The 17,624-nt window shown below is 46.0% G+C and overlaps 2 protein-coding genes across 4 annotated transcripts in view; both read right to left on the bottom strand.

Annotated features, from left to right (window-relative positions):
* Positions 1–5,535, bottom strand: part of QRICH1 (glutamine rich 1) — a 30,699-nt gene extending 25,164 nt beyond the window's left edge. The window contains exon 1 of one of the 3 annotated variants that reach the window (XM_056855877.1): positions 5,497–5,535. The gene's annotated coding sequence lies outside the window, so the exon portion shown is untranslated. Of the gene's footprint in view, positions 1–5,059; positions 5,119–5,412 lie in introns of those variants that run through there. The other 2 variants (XM_056855859.1, XM_056855867.1) reach the window with 2 other exon arrangements.
* An 11,686-nt stretch (positions 5,536–17,221) lies between these two features.
* The window catches only part of QARS1 (glutaminyl-tRNA synthetase 1), a 34,880-nt gene continuing 34,477 nt past the window's right edge, over positions 17,222–17,624 (bottom strand). Inside the window, exon 24 of the mRNA XM_056853627.1 lies at positions 17,222–17,290. Within this exon, the coding sequence (XP_056709605.1) occupies positions 17,240–17,290 (51 nt within the window). The 3' untranslated portion in view covers positions 17,222–17,239. The remainder of the gene's footprint in view (positions 17,291–17,624) is intronic.

Below are 17,624 nucleotides of genomic sequence, written 5' to 3'. Positions count from 1 at the left end.
CATTCAGTAGGGTATTTTGTTTCTTTTAAAAATAAGAGCCAATAAAATGTATTAAGTTATTGTTAACCACCCAAGATAGGGGAAAGACAGCAAATTAACCTTTTTTTAATAAATAAAAACTGCACTGCTCTATGTAATGCACAAATGAACACATGAAGCTGTCTTATAGTGAATCACGCCATCAGTCCACCAAGGTCAGTACTGTCTACTCAGACTGGCATCTCAGGCAGAGGTCTATCACATCACCTACTACCTGGTCCTTTCAGCTGGAGATGGCACGGATTGAACCTGGAACCTTCTGCCCGCAAAACAGATGGTCTACCACTGAGCCATGACCCCTTCCCCTCAATATCACAAAACGCTCCAACAGAACTATACAATTATATTTCATGCATATGAAGCCCAATGGCTAGGGGAATTGTTGCAAACATGTGATGCCTGTATGTTGCCAAATGCATATGGACCCAAAAAACAAGGGAGCCATGCCAAGCATTTTCTTCAAAACATAAAATGTCATTGTATGCAATCATTTACAGTTTACTTACTCTAAGACTGGTGCATGTGATAGAAATATGTAAATAGTTAACAAGTAAAATCTGCTCAATTTAAGAAACAATTAATGTGAAACATCTCTCTTATCTTAGCTTCTGAGGTTTTCAAACTGAAATGTTCAACACAAAAAAGAATTATTACTTTTCCAATGAAGTTTCCGGTTAGCCGAAATATTCTGTCTAGCTCGCTGTGCACAGGAGAACTAATGATGCTATTCCCTTTGCTACTGACCCAGTAAACACAATTTCCCAAGAGCAGGGGAGATTTAATCTAACATCTTTGACACACCAAAAGCTGAAGGGATGCATTTAGCAATGCTTGCTAAAAATCAGCCAAAGCAGCTTCTATAAAGCACAATTTTACTGTCATAGAGGTAATAATTCTCAAATTAGTAGTAAGCTTCGCAATAGAAGGGAAAGTCTACTCTAAACCCTAAATGTGTTTATTGTTAAATCCCACTTATACATAATCAAGTGGTAAAAGATCTATTCAGATTCTGGAGCTTCACTGCTTTCAAAATCAGTGCCTTTTGGAAATAAGAGTCCTTTTACCCTCTCTCTGCCTTTGCACACTGACACAAATATTTGAGTTACAATTTGCTTAGTCACTTCATAAGGTATGGTGCTATGATGGGAAATCGAAAGCTCAAAAACCCACACAGGCTGCTAAAAAACTAACCGTTCCAATCAGAAAGAACACTAGTAAATACAGGAAGCTCAATTTTCATTACAATAAAGAATTGGTAAGATTCCAGATATTTATCTTCTGTCTGTGAGCCTGAAAGATAACTGGAGAAATGTGGATTATCCTCACTATAATAGGAACCTTGTAAATAAACTTGTTTGAAATATTTATTAAAACATTTATATCCCGCCTCTCCTTACGGTTCAAGGCAGGTCCAAATTTTTACACCAAACTAGCAAGCTTAAAATAATTGTTTAATTGGGAAGTAGAAATAAGTACTATATAGAGGTAGGGATTTTTGGCTTTTCATCTAGTGCTGTCTAGCACCTACACTAACAGCTTTAAGGAGCAAAAAAACATACAAGTAGTAAATGTGCAGATAAGTAGAACTGATATGGTAAATTCAAATGAACAAAAATGGAAGAAGTTTGGTCACATTTTAACATCACTGACAAAAATCTAGGTAGGCTCACTACAGTCCTTAAGTTGTCACTGAGACCTTTCCAGTTCTACACAGGAATTAGTCCACCCATCACATCTCCCTGCAAAGAGGTAAGAAAATATGGACTACTTTGCTGGTGGGACTCATCTTTCCCCAGGCCAGGGCTGAGACAAAAAAAAATGAAAACTGGGGGTGTGGGGTGAGCATGAGCATTGAGATAGATCCTACAGGGAAATGTAAGGTTGAATCTACTCCATACACCTGCTATCAGCACCACCAAATCAATATAAATCAGACAGCAGCTACTTCTATTAATTCTAAAGAGTCACATATCAACTGGACAAACACTTTAGGATTGACTGACAGAAATTACCTGAAGAGCTGCAGTCTCCTTCCATTGGCATCTTGATACTCTTGAGTATCTACAAGCAATAGTTTATAACCTATTACTGCAAGGGGCTACATCATATGGTATTTCAGGCCCTCATACCTTTGAAACACTGGAAAAGACAGTAATGCCAGGAAAAGCTGAAGGCAACAGGAAAAGAGGAAGACCCAACATGAGACGGATTGACTCTATAAAGGAGCCATGGCCCTCAATTTGCAAGACCTGAGCAAGGCTGTCAAGGATAGGACTTCTGGAGGACGTGGATACATAGGGGCACCATGAGTTGGAAGCGAATTCACTGCACTTAACACACACAAACATACCTTTTACACTAGTACTAAATCTAATAACAAAGTAGCTGTCCCATGTGCCTGTCAAAGCAGCAGCAAAACCAGGCCATCCAAAGACAAGGAAATCTCTACATACTCAGGGAACTCCCAGATACACAGAAAAACATGACTTTGCAAAGCAATAGAAAAAACATAAATGGACTGATCAGAACATAAAATCCTTGGGAGGAGGGTGCTCCGACTACTGAGAGCTGTTGAGTATTAGTTAAGAAGGAGAGATGAGGAGAGGATCTTAGTCTCTGAGTAGTACTAGAATGCTGGGTTGTTGTTTTTTCAGATTATTCCCCATTTCTCACTGCCATCCTGCTTGGCTCAACTGACAGCACTATTAAATTATGATACCTGCAAACTGATTCGAAGTTCCCTTTTTAAATTAATTGCCATTTGAGTGCTGAAGGACACCCTACCTTCCTCGACCCTCTATGCAATGCCAAATGATTTGTAAACAAAAAGGACTTCTGCTTCCCTCCCACCATGTGTTTTGGTTGCTATCACTGCTACACCGGAAAGGAGAAAGTTAGACAAGCATAATATGTTCACCAAATACCTTACACAGGTGGAATCTAAAATAAGTTGGTAATTTTTTTTCCCTGAAGGAGGGAGAGAGAAAAAAAAAGATTGGTATGGAAGTATGCACGCTTCTGAAGTTCACAGAGTCTTAAAATAGCAGCAGTTCTTCTGGAGCTTGTACGGTGCCCAAATGATCTGTGAAAAGGTATTTTACTACCCTGGTATCTTCCACACTAGGAGCAATCTCTTGCTGTTTTAACTTTAACCACCACCAATGGAAGAGTAGGTATTCTAAAGTCTAGTGCCATAGCAAGGATAACATTCACAAGTTGTTCACCTATTCTGTTGTGAACTATTGCTACAGGCAGCATCTAACAATACTTCACTTATGTATATTTCTGATGTTAATGTCAATAACCATTGGATATATCAAAGACAAGCAACTATACTAACATACAGACACACATCATAGCATTATAAGCTTTCCGTGACTTTACATCCAAAAAATTGTGAACAATTTGTGAACAATTTTTCCTTGCTAAAGAAATTTCTTCCCCTTATCTGCAAATACATTAGGAAGAATAGGATAAACTGATTTGGCAGACATTTCAGAAAACCTAGGCATTTAAATTTGCAGCCTGAGGACAATCTAGACTCACCATTCACAATTGTGCATGCATTTCTTATATGTCTTGAATTCTCAGACCTGTGTTCTGGAGAAAACAGAAGAAAGCCTTCCACCCCATTTTTATACACATTTATACACAGAGAAGGCAACACCATCACATAATGCCACTACATCCCTTTAAATGGCTAAATGTTTTTTCTGAACAAGTACTATAAAGTATCCATGACAATAAGTCCTTCCTTATAGAACTGTGCTGAATTTGAACTTTGTAAAAGCTACTGGTTCTTGTAGGTTATCCGGGCTGTGTAACCGTGGTCTTGGAATTTTCTTTCCTGACGTTTCGCCAGCAACTGTGGCAGGCATCTTCAGAGTAGTAACACTGAAGGACAGTGTCTCTGTATCAGTGTTACTACTCTGAAGATGCCTGCCACAGTTGCTGGCGAAACGTCAGGAAAGAAAATTCCAAGACCACGGTTACACAGCCCGGATAACCTACAAGAACCAATGAACTCTGACCGTGAAAGCCTTCGACAATATTTTGTAAAAGCTACATTTTTTTTTTTAAAGAGTTCACAAGCACTAATGTATGTGGAGCTTGGAACAAGGTAGCAATTTAAAACTAACTGACAGGTCACGGGCATTGCTGCCTTCTATTAATACCATTTTTGTAGTGAACCACCCAAGGCAGGTAACAGTTCCATTGCCTGCCCCACCAGCTTGAGCAAACAGGCACTGTGGTAGTGTACATCCCCTTACAAGTATGCAACCCCAAGGAAAACAAACAGAAACGTTAAAAGAAAGAGCTCAGCAATTAGACCCGCAGACCCCGAAACCCAGAAAAAGGCTTCAGTATGTCATTATAACCAGCTCTATGACATAGCACAATTAAAAAGAGGAAAATGGTTTCAACCTATAGACAGCTGTTAGAAGGTACACTGATATAACTCCCCCCCCCCAAAAAAAGGGTAAAATCCAAACTGTGTGCAGGTGAATGACAAAAAAAAAGTTATTTATTTGTGAGGAATAATTCATACAGCCTACCTGGCCCATTTCAGGTATCTCAAAACACTGCTAGTTCAGTGCAGAACGTCTGGCTAATTACACGCACTTGACAAATAAATGAATACCATTGGTTCTAGGGATAAGGAAAGCCCGCAAAGCAAAGGCCCCGCCTAGGCCTGCCCTAGCCTTCAATATTGCAGCCTCCTGGCCAAGGTGGGGAGGAACATCCTCCTCGCCCAAAGCTAGCCTAAACGGTTCAGGAGTGAGGAGAGCGGCCGCGGCCGGCGCAGCTCACCCCGCCTCCCTGGGGACTCTGCAGCATCAGGGCCCGCTGGCCTCATCCTGGAACCTCGCCGGCTGCTGCTGCTGCTGCCGCCTCCCGAGTCGGCGCCTTCCAGCGGCGCGCGCGCGGGCGCGAGAGAGCGACTATGTTCGAACGCGGCGCGGGCTCGCGCTCGTTCGAGAGGTCCCCGCGCGGCAAAGGCGGCGGGGGCGCGCCCCGCCTAGAATCCTCGGGGTGGGCGAGGCGGGGCCGAGCACAGGGAACGAAGCAGGCCGCAAGCGTGCACGCGAAAGCGGAGGGAGGGAGGGAGGGAGGGAGGGAGGGGGGGCGGGGAGTCCAGAACCCGCTTCAATAATCATCCCTCTCGCGTGCGCGCGCCTCCGCCCTACCAGAGCACAGGCCGGGCTGGCGGGGGCGCGCCTCCGCCCCGCTACCCCTCCCCTCCTTCTCCTCTCCTCCCCCCCCACCACCACAAGTCTGAGACCGCGCCTCCCTCCGGGGTGCTGCAGCCCCCTCCCCCAGTTCCCACGAGCGCCGCTTGGACGCCCGCGGATTAGCACAGCTCCGCCTCACCCCGGCCCCTCCGCCGCCTCGCGCCGTCGCCACCTCAGGCCCCGTGTCTTTTTTCCCCTCACAGCTCCCTGGGCGCCATCTTACATTCAACCCGTCGCGACCAATCAGTGCCCGAGCTCGCGCTCGCGACAGCACCGCCTCTAAGCCGCGCGAGAGCCGCGCGCCGGGCCACGCCCCGCGCCTTAAAGCGGACCAGCGCCCGAGAAGGAGGGGGGAGGGAGGAAGGAGGGACCGGCGGCGGGGGAGAGGGATGAGCAGGGGCGCCTGTGAGGTGGGAAGAAAATGCTGCTGCTGCTGCTATTGGACTCTACTGCCTATGGGGAAAAGGCGGCAGCTCTCCCAGCAAGCCTGCCACCCACTGCATAAAGTCCTCCTAGGCTCATTTTCTCTTCTCCAAATCCAAAATATGGGACTCTTCTGCACCTGGGCTGTACACTTCCCAAGAGTACACCAATATCGCCAGTTATACTGATACCATGGGAGTCGAATGAGGACTGGCGTCAAATACCATACAGATCTCTTTCACCATGTGGGTTTTGCATAGCTTCTTGTAGCTATCCAAAATCTCAAAGGGCCACACCACATAAAAGCCTTGTGATTCAGGCCTTCCCGTCAGGACACTTTGGGGACAAAGTGAGATCTCGTTTTCTAGGTACCGGAAGAGGTATCACAGGATTTTTTTTAAAAAAAAATGTTAAATCTCAGGACATTAACAGTTGCAATCCTGCACAGAGTTATTCCAGGCTAAACTCACTGAAATCAGTGGGGTTAGATTGGAGTAATTCTATAGGATTGCCTTGTATATCTCAGCTCTAACTAATAGATCATGAAAACAAACAGGATAGGTCATTAGAAAACTCCCCTCAGAACCCACAGCAGGCCAACCAATAAATATGTTTTATTATCAATTCAGATGATCATCTAAACTTTTGATGGCCATCCCTCTTTAGCAGGATTACCCCACAATTACAGAGGTTCATCCTAAATCCACTATATGTAATGAAGGACATTATGGAGTTTCACAGCAGAAATAGGATTCCTCCCACCCTCTTCATTGCCCTATTCTACAGACTGAAGAACAGCCTATAGTACTGTCTCTTCGGTCTTTGTTTCTTGGAGACCTCCACTATCAGAATGTTTGGTAGAGCAAGACATTATTATACTGCAACGAACAGCTCACAGATTCTTAATCCTAGGTCACAGATAATGCAACTTTCTGACATTATGTGTTAGGGGAGCCATCAACAACTAACAGTGATGGTTTCCCAATGTCATATCTACCACTGCTATGCATCACATATTAGCACACATATAGAATACCATAAATCACTGGATTGGAGAGAAATGTAACACTCACACACTGTCTCTGTGAGCAGCAGACTGTACGCACCATTAAGATTTGCAGTGCAATCTCCTGATTTTGTTCACATAAATTTCAGGCCTGGAGTGTAGACAATGCAATCCTCCACCTGAACAAAGTATCTAATTGGAGGTTAGTGGCTTGCATAGAGCTATTTCCCAATATGAAATTTTATACATGAAGGGTTACGGTAACGGTAAACTAAAATATTTCAAAGAAACAAGGACAAGAGGGAGCCATTGCAAAAGTTAAAAGAAGTAAAGCACTGTAAACAGGAAATAAAAGCAACCCAACCATAGTCATGAAAGAAGGTCTATTCAGAGGCTGCAGAACTATGCCTATTTATGAGGAATGTCCCCTAATTTCCTATTGGGCCAGCCACATAAATGACAAAGCTTAGAACAGAACAGGAAGACCGATTCTCCTTTGTCTAGGGCATCATACAGAGCTTTCCAAACTGCAAGATGCTTCACAATATTGGGAGGTAACAACTGCCCTATACCACACTGCTGAACTAGAACCTTTAGCCGCCCTTGAGTGGATTATGGATATAAAGAGTTTAAGGAATGGGGCAAGCATGGCATGTCAAAGCAAGCTCACAGTTATGAAACGTAAAGCTCCATCTTACTGTCCATAGCTGAGGAAACAGGAGCTCAAACTCTTTCCCAGGCTTTATCCCATGAGAGTTATAAGAGGAACATTTCTTAACAGTACAAAGTTTCCTTAATTGTGTTTAAGGCAATTATACATTTGAGTTATAGGCAAGTGACTGACATCCAGGTCATTTAAATTAAAGAACATAAGAAAATTTGACTGATTTCTGTTTTCATTCAACAGTCTATCCAATGCAAAAGGATTAGGAGAGGCAAAAAAGCCTGAACACTAGTACATAAAAAATGCATCTACAACAAAACCCCACAGCACAAAAGATAAATCTGAAAGCACATTCATCAGGGTTCCTCTCCCTTTTGTCTTGCACACAGAAACGTTATTTCTGACATCAGGGAAACAAAGCACTGCAGATAACAAACTTACCCCAAGGTAACTCTCAAAATGGTCTCACAGGACTCATTTGAGCAGCAGAAACTGCTGGGATGTAGCCTTTCTGGGTGGAAATACCCCCTATTGACTGTAAATCCTATTTCTTTTATGTAAAAATCCATGGAACTTAGTTGTGGGTTCAGCAGACTAAGAAGATACTATTATGGAGCAGCTCCAATTCTGCCTGAGGCTGGATGCTTTAATTCAATGCAGCTGTACAGAAACACAAATGAACTATGTTCCCCAAAAAACTGCCCACAGGAAAGCAACCCCCGCTATTAGAAACTTACTCTTTCCCCCGAAACCTGTAATCCAAACACACAACTTCAGCAAAAAAACACAAAACACCTCTCCTTCTTGGAATATCACAAACTCATAAAACAAGCCACCCCAGCTGGCTTACTTCACTGACTATACAAAACAGATCTTAAATCAGCACAGATAAATGAAAATGGAGATTAGGCTTGACCTCTCCCCCCACCCTTTTAAGAAAAGGAACTAGATTCAATTGACTAAAATACCTCTCTCAGTGTCTGGCAGTATGGCAGATATTCAATGTCCCTCCTTCCTAACTATGTAGGAAAGAGTATGAAAGCAGCAAGGCCTTGAGATGCTTTTTGGCAAATGGGGAATCTGGGGAACCACCTTCCAGAGCCAAGCCCATCAGATTATTTCCCTTTGTCAAAAGTTGCCGCCTTCCGGCTTAGTTGAAAACACTGCAGCTCAGGGCCTTTGTGATGGTCAAAAGGCGATGGGTGTAGGGCCTGGACTCCTCCTGCTGTGTGTGTGTTCAGTGCCACCTCACTGTACCACCTCTCAGATCCAAATCCTTATCTATCCGCAGCCAGAGGAACCACAGCCTGCCTTACAAGGTCCAGCGTGCAATTAAGTTGCGCAGCGAATAGCACTACTAACAACAACGACGAGTTGTTCAACATGACTTGCTCAACAGGGACAGACCCCCACCTGCGATTTGGCACTCAGGCTTTTATTAGATGCCGTTCTGTCTTGTGTCCCCCCCACATCAAGATCAGACCTTTTGCGCTGGGGAAAGCCATGCCTCTCCTTAGCCCTTGGGGGTCTTCCCCCTTGGCCGGTGCACACACCCAGGGGCAGAGCCTAGCAGCGCATCCCCCAGCGGGGGCCTTTCCCTCGCTCCCATCACTCAGGAGCATCACCCCAAACACAGACCACCGACCGTCCCCGGAGACCAACCCTGCTGCTGCTGCCTGCGGAGGAAAAGCGCAGGCTGCTTTAATATCTCCATGTGCTTGCTGACAGCCTCCCACTCCGCAGCCCCAACAACCGCTCCTTAAGGTGGCCCGGGGCGGCCATCCGCCGGTGCCGCTCCCGCCGCCCTCGCTGCAGCCAACGCGGCCGCCCCAGCACCGGCCTGCTTGCTCCCCCCCAACCGAGCCATCGGCTGCCCCCACCCCAGGGTAGCTCGCCCTGCATCCGCTGGGGAGGTGGGGGGCGGGCGCCCGGGGGACCCCCGCCGCGCTTCTCCCAGCCACTCTTTGCAGAGCCACCTTAAAAAGGGCCCGGAGTCCCTAACTTTGCGACGAGACCTTGGTGTGTTTGTACACAGCGGAAAATGTGCAGGGCTTTAAAGGTGCCGTGACCCACCCACCCCCATTGCAGCCTTGCTGGGGGGGGGGGTGGAAGCAGCGGCGGACGCGAGCAGGGCGAAGATGCCTCGGCAGGGTGGCGCCGCTTCCCAGGGCAAAGGATGCAGCCGGCTGCAGCCGTGCCCACGCATGCACCATGGAGTGGCCGGTGGGGGGTTTTTGGCTGCTCCCACCTGGGGCATCGCTGTCTGTTCCGGGGTGAGGGGCAAGCACTCTCTGGAGACGAGATAGGGGAGAGAGGCGCTTTGGGGCTCCAGATGTCTGCAGGCGAAGAAGTAATGGGGCAAATCGGGTGCGCCCACACGTTTTTTTTTTGTTTCTTTTTATACACGTTTCAAATATATATTTCTTTTTCTACATACATTGTATAACGTGTTCTTTTCTTATTCCCTTCCATCCCACCCATCCCCCTCCCTAACCCCACTCCTTATAATTTCTAGTCTCTTAACCCCAGCCACGGGCACAAAGTCTGGATCTTCCACCGAATGCCTTTTCTTCCTTCCATTGATACCCACTCTAAATAGGTCTTCCATCTACTCGTGATTTCCCTGTTCTTATCTTCCCATGAAGTCTTCTGACGCATCATCTCCACGATATCCGACTGTATAAATTCAAACAGATAGTTGTGCCACACACGTTTTATACCGGGGAGAGGGGCCGTGGTTCAGTGGTAGAGCCTCTGCTTTGCATGCAGAAAGTCCCAGGTTCAATCCCTGGCATCTCCACTTAAAGGGACTAAGCAACTAGGTGATGTGAATAGACCTCTACCTGAGACCCTGGAGAGCCGCTGCCGATACTGACTTTAATGGACCAAGGGTCTGATTCAGTAGAAGGCAGCTTCAAATATTCCTACCGATTTTTTTCGAGGGTTCCCCCCCCCCCTCTTTTCTTTTTGCAGGCTTTGGGATAAAACCGTTTTGTCCTTGGGAGTAGAGCTGGAGCCTCTGACTATACAGACAATTGCACATCTTTGCCTCCTCACAGGCTAGAACGTCAGCACCTGTTTTGGAGTCTGCGGGTAGTTTCAGCGTGCTCTTTGCCGCTGACAAGATGCGCACAAGATTACCCGCCTCCACATCCCTAGAGCACCAAAGCTGAGATTCTGCAAAGCAGCTTTTCTCCCAGGGCCCCAACCACCTATACGTTGCCTCGTGTTTTGCCTGAAGAACATTCCCATCAAATTCTAATTTATGACATTTGTGTAACATATATTTTATTCCTCTGATCGCACCAGATATGCTGTGCAGAGTTCCATTGCAAGTGCTCATAGCCATCCCTTTCGGAAGTGAGATGACCTCTAGAACAATGGTTTCCAAAACCCTTTGACTTCTGGGAAATGTGTTTCCAGTTCACCTTATCTTTGGAGGAACCCCAACATACCTACAAGTCCCTGGGTGGGCATGTTCTGAGGGGAGGGGGAAGGAGGGAATGGCTCAGTGGCACAGCATCTGCTTTGCATGCACAGATCCAATCCCTGACGTCTTTAGTCAAAAGGATGAGGTAGCGGGTGATGCGAAAGGCCTTAACCCGAGGCTACCGGCCAGAGGAGACAATACTGACTTTGATAGGCCAATGGTCTGACTCAGTATAAACAGCATCCTAAATATACTGCACACCAGTGTTCCACCAAGAGCCATTAAAGGAGATCCAAATCACATTTGTGTGAATAAGAAAGTCAATTTTTTGCAGACCAAATAAGGCATGCAAATGATTGTCCTGATTAAATACATTTTTTCCTTTGTTTTTAATGCATGGTCAATTGCTGTATTTAAATTTCGCACTTCTGGGTTTTCATATAGAGCTCCTGGCCAGAGTGAACCTGGAACAGAAAGGGGAATGATACTCAACCTGACCAGTCCAAAATGGAAAATTGTTTTCCCCCCTTTGCTTGGGGGGGGGGGGACAAAATACTCCAGTAGTCAAGAAGTGACCCCAGTTAGTTTTATATGTGGATTCTATTCATGCAGCTTTATCCCACCCTCCATTTTATAAAATCATAGAGTTGGAAGGGGCCATTAAGGCCAGCCCCTCCCCTAGAGCATCCCTGACAAGTGTTCATCCAACCTCTGCTTGAAGACTGCCAGAGAGGGGGAGCTCACCACCTCTCTAGACAGCAGATTCTGCTGCTCAGTGCAAAAATATTTTCCTAATATCCAGCTGGTACCTTTCCGCCCCTAATTTAAACCCATTATTGCGAGTCCTGTCCTCTGCTGCCATTTTGTATCCAAGTGGTAAATTAGGCTGAATGAGCCACCAAAAATCACCCAGGATGCTTCATGGGAAAATGGGGATTTGAACCTGAGTCTCTTGGGCCAGCCTAATAGTGTCCCCAATGCTACACTGCATGTGTTTCAGCATCTGGGGCTGAATAAGAAGATAAAAGAGGGATACCAAAATGAGAATATCCCACTCAACACCATCTCATGTTATATTTACCCTATGTGGACATTATCTCCAGTATAACAGGTGAGCAATTCTCATAGAGGCTTTGGCTGTGTCAGCCATCTGGCAACTTGTAGCCTACTGGGTTTTCTGGCACGCCTCTCTTGATTTATCAGCCCAATAGGGGTACATCAGTGCTAAAGTGAATTTGATAGGCTGTCCCTGAGAATTGGTCTGAAATCAAGGAGTGGGAATCCAAGGTTCAACAAGGAGAGCGGGATTTTGAACAAATCTCCAAAACAATACGTAAAGAAGTAGGAAGATTCGAGAAAGACCGTGTGAGAGATTTCAAAACTGTTATAATCAAGTATTTGGAATCGTTAGTACAAACACAACAGCAGCTCATAAAATATTGGGAGGCATTCCTACCAGAAGCCAAAGCCATCGCCTAGCAAGGAGACCGTTTCTCGTATGAAGACTCTCCGGGTGTCCGTCCCAACCGAGCTAAACTCCACAGTGAAATCACTATAAAATCATCCAAATAAACCACTATATATTTTATGAATTAACATGTGGCTTTTTTATATACCACGGCATTTTCTCAGCAGCTGCATGTCCTGCCTCTCTTGTGGCATGACGTTCTGCAATACTTGCTGAATTGAACACTATCGTGTCTTAATATTTGCACTCGAAGGTGCGATGCGAGCCCAGAAGGTTATTTTTGTTCTTTCCGGTATATGTTTGTTCTGTCGACCTGATCTTTATGAAGCAATTTGCATTTTGAGATCTATGAATTGTGATGACTTACATTTGCACAGCTCATACAATATGCAGCTTTTGTTGTGTGTGCAGCTGTTACCCTACACACACTGCCAGTATCAGAAGAGCATGCCCGTTATATTAGGTGCTGGGGAACGCAGGCAGGATAATGCTGCTGCTGTCTTGTTTGTGGGCTTCCTAGAGGCACCTAGTTGGCCACTGTGTGAACACATGAAGCTGCCTTATACTGAATCAGACCCTTGGTCCATCAAAGTCAGTATTGCCTACTCAGACTGGCAGTGGCTCTCCAGGGTCTCAAGCAGAGATCTTTCACATCACCTACTTGCCTAATCCCTTTAACTGGAGATGCTGGGGATGGAACCTGGGACCTTCTGCATGCCAAACAGATGCTCTACCACTGAGCCCTGGCTCACAGACTGCCGGACTTGATGGACCTTGGTCTGATCCACCATGGCTTTTCTTACGTACAAAAGACATGTTTCTTTTTAAAGAAAATCCCCAAGTTATGCCTATCACCTCAGCTATTATCTGCCAGGATTCGTCTCTTGCATTTCTCCATTGCTTTTACCCCACTACACGTAGTATCATCCATCCCATAGTGTGCACCCATCATTTGTAACTTAATGCAGTTGTTCATAGGCCACAGATTCAGCTGTAGGAGTGTTGACGTGTGCAGTCCCATTATTTATCTTAAGCAAAACCAAGTTTCTAGCCTTCATGATTGCAAAGAAAGGGCTGGGGGGGGGGCACATTGTTGGAACCAGGGATTCTCTGGTATGCAGAAAAGGCATCCTTTGCCTCTCCTGCCAAAGCTCCCTGTACTTTGAGCCTCTAACCACTGGCAATGCATTTTTAGAACCTTTCTTTTGGCAACAATAAGGAATGCTGCTCTGGAAAGCCTAATTACAGGGTGGGGTAATTACATTTCATTAAGGCTTGTTTTTTGTTTTAAGGTAAAAGCTGTGCCTGCTTGCCCTCATGTGTTCCTAAATATTTTAAAAATATCTGGAAATGCAGTCCGTTAAAAATAGCCCAAGGCGGCTAGGTTCAGGCATTAGGCTGCCTGCAGCTGAGTGAGGTAAAGCGCACACATCAAATGAATCTTTTTTGAAGGAACAAATGGTCACTATCAACAGTGGCAGGCTCTTCAGAGCCAGCGTAGTGTAGGGGTTAAGAGCAGTGGTTTGGAGCGGTGGCGTCTGATCTGGAGAACCGGGTTCGATTCCCCACTCCTCCACATAAGCAGCGGAGGCTAATCTGGTGAACTGGATTTGTTTCCCCACTCCTACACACGAAGCCAGCTGGGTGACCTTGGGCTAGTCACAGCTCTCTTAAAGCTCTCTCAGCCCCACCTACCTCACAGGATGTCTGTTGTGGGGAGTTGAAGGGAAGGTGACTGTAAGCCCGTTTGAGTCTCCCTTAAGTGGTAGAGCAAGTCGGCATATAAAAGACAACTCTTCTTCAAATCCATGGCTGACAGCTGCATGCTAAGGCCTAAGAGCTCTGGGTCCTAGGTCTTATTTGATTGGGGGGTTGGATAAATTTATGCCATTATGAAGGAACACATTCTGTGCCTAATGCTTCCAAGAAAAATAGGCCCAGCCAAACACATAATTGGGGGGTGAGTAAGAGAAGAGGCTGTGGAGGTTTGTACCAGCAAGAAACGAGTGACAGCATATTAATTACATTTGAGAGTACAGGCTGGAACTAAGACAGCCTGGAGAAGTGGTTAAAATGTCAGGCTAGGATCTGGGAGATACCCAGGTTCGAATCCCCACTCTGCCATGGAAGCTGGCTGGGTGACCTTCAGCCAATCACATAGCCTCACAGCGCCAGCATGGTGTAGCAGTTAAGAGCAGTGATTTGGAGCGGTGGACTCTAATCTGGAGAACCGGGTTTGATTCCCTACTCCTACTCCACATGAGTGGCGGAGGCTAATCTGGTTCCTGATCTGCACCTGGCTGACCGATCGTACCCAAAGAGTGCTAGTTAATGGTTTCTTATTCACTTGGAGAGAAGTGACTAGTGGAGTTCCTCAGGGATCTGTGCTAGGCCCTGTGTTGTTCAACATCTTTATAAATGATTTGGATGAAGGAATAGAGGGGATGCTTATTAAATTTGCAGATGATACTAAATTGGGAGGGGTAGCAAATACGGTAGAAGACAGAGCCAAGATGCAGGATGATCTTGACAGGCTGGAGAAATGGGCTAGAACTAATAAAATGCACTTCAACAAAGAAACGTAAAGTTCTGCATTTAGGTAGGAAAAATCAAATGCATAATTATAGGATGGGGAGACTTGTTTGAGCAGTAGTGTGTGTGAAAAGGATCTTGGAGTCTTAGTAGACCAAACACTGAACATGAGTCAGCAGTGTGATGCTGTAACCAAAAAGGCAAACGCAGCCTTGGGCTGCATCAACAGAAGTATAGTGTCCAGATTACGCGAAGTGATGGTATCGCTTTACTCTACTCTGGTTAGACCTCAGCTAGAGTACTGTGTTCAGTTTTGGGCACCACAATTTAAGAAAGATGTAGACAAGCTGGAACGTGTCCAGAGAAGGGCAACAAAGATGGTGAGGGGTCTGGAGACCAAGTCCTATGAGGAAAGGTTGAAGGAGCTGGGTATGTTTAGCCTGAAGAGAAGACTGAGAGGGGATATGATAACCATGTTCAAGTACTTGAAGGGCTGTCATATAGAGGAGGGTGCCGAGTTGTTTTCTGTTGCTCAAGAAGGTCGGACCAGAACCAACAGGTTGAAATTAAATCAGAAGAGTTTCCGTCGGGACATTAGGAAGAATTTTCTAACAGTTAGAGCGGTTCCTCAGTGGAACAGGCTTCCTTGGGAGGTGGTAAGCTCTCCTTCCCTGGAGGTTTTTAAGAAGTGGTTAGATGGCCATCTGTCAGCAATGCTGATTCTGTGACCTTAGGCAGATGAGAGGGAGGGCATCTTGGCCATCTTCTGATCACTAGGGGTGTGGAGGGGGGAGGTAGTTGTGAATTTCCTGCATTGTGCAGGGGGTTGGACTTGATGGCCCTGGTGGTCCCTTCCAACTCTATGATTCTATGGTGAACTGGATTTGTTTCCCCATTCCTCCACACGAAGCCAGCTGGGTGACCTTGGGCCAGTCACAGCTCTCTTCGAGCTCTCTCAGCTCCACCCACCTCACAAGGTGTCTGTTGTGGGGAAGGTAAAGGTGATTGTAAGCCGGTTTGAGTCTCCCTTAAGTGGTAGAGAAAATCGGCATATAAAAACCAACTCCTCCTTCACAGAGCTGTCATGATGAAAAATGGAGATGATGTAAGCCACTTTGGACCCCATTGGAGAGAATGGGTATACATGAAGGGGAAAAACCCTCTTTTTAGCAGGAGGTAGCCCTAAAAATACACACAGGGGAAGGACCAACAGGAAAGGGGAAACCCAGTTCCTGTCTTACACTGGTTCTATGCCCCTCACAGATTGTAACTTCCTTTTATCCATTTGCCATTAGAAGAAGAGTTGCTTTTTACATGCTGATTTTCTCTACCTTTTAAGCAGAATCAAACCGGCTTACAATCTTCTTCCCTTCCTTTCCCCACAACAAACAACCTGTGAGGTAGGTGAGGCTGAGAGAACTCTAAGAGAGCTGTGGCTAGTCCAAAGTCACCCAGCAGGCTTCAAGTGGAGGAGTAGAGAATCAAACCCAGTTCTCCAGATTAAGAGTCCGCTGCTCTTGTGGAGCAGTGGGGAAATCAAACCCAGTTGTCCAGGTTAGAGTCCACCACTCTTAACCACGACACTACGCTGGCTCATTACTGTGTCTTCCACAAACCAGGTGCCCATTTGGGTACCTCAGCATACATTACAGATATTGTAGCAAACCACGATGCCAGCCAAACTCTAGCCAAGGTTTTTCAAAATCTGCTCACAGATGCCATTCCTGAGTTCTTCAGATATTCTCCCCCATATATTTTGGCAATATTAGATGCTTCTGAAAACCTAGGGGGTTCCATTGGCTTCACTGAGGCCTAAGCGACCCCTTGGCTTCACAGAGGCCTAACCGTGGCAGCCCTTCATGCATGAATTTTGTTATATGTGCACTGGGGACCAACCCTTGGCTATTAGATATCATAATATTCTCCTGTTTGTGGATCCTGGGGGTGCTATTTTCCTGTCCAGGGCAGTTTCGATAGAAATCAGTACTCAGTGACTTGCAATAAACTTGACATACCAAGAAAGGAAAGGGGTACATGGAGAAGAATCCCCAGGTCTGTCTCTCAGAAAAGTATGAAGATTCTTTGAAACTACTATTTAAAAGCTAAAGAGTGACTACCTGTTTTACAGTTTATGGAAAGATTCTAGACTACCAATTTTGCTTTGGTCCATAAACTGATGGCCGTTGCTCTTGTAAGTCAATTACACACAACAGCATGAGTGAAAGAAGTATCTCCAAAGCTCCCATCACCAACATTACGCAAAACATGAAGGTTCCTCTTTATTGACAGGATAGGTCTGTATCCCATGTGTGCGTTAAGGCAACTGTGGCACTGGAGCAGACTGCGGTGGTGATGGTGGACACCCATCTCCTCCCAGCCATGCAGAGGGGAAGCAATTCCTGGGCAATCTTGTACATCGCTAGGAGCCACCCGGGAAGCTTCATCACGCCTTTCCTGGATCCTCCTTCAGGGTCACTGTCTGGTTAAACACAAGCTGTGCGGAAAGAGAAGAAGAAGAAGGAGTTGGTTTTTATATGCCGACTTTCTCTACCACTTAAGGCAGAATCAAACCGGCTTACAATCACCTTCCCTTCCCCTCCCCACAACAGACAACCTGTGAGGTAGGTGAGGCTCAGAGAACTGTGACTGGCCCAAGGTCACCCAGCAGGCTTCAGGTGCGGGAGTGGAGAAACAAATCCAGTTCACCAGATTAGCCTCCACCACTCATGTGGAGGAGTGGGGAATCAAACCTGGTTCTCCAGATCAGACTCTCAATGCTCCAAACCACTGCTCTTAACCACTACACCATGCTGGCAAGCAGTTGAAAG

The sequence above is a fragment of the Euleptes europaea genome, chromosome 1 (assembly GCF_029931775.1).
Source record: "Euleptes europaea isolate rEulEur1 chromosome 1, rEulEur1.hap1, whole genome shotgun sequence".
In the NCBI taxonomy this organism is placed as follows: domain Eukaryota; kingdom Metazoa; phylum Chordata; class Lepidosauria; order Squamata; family Sphaerodactylidae; genus Euleptes; species Euleptes europaea.
This window is presented reverse-complemented; position numbering and strand designations above follow the sequence as displayed.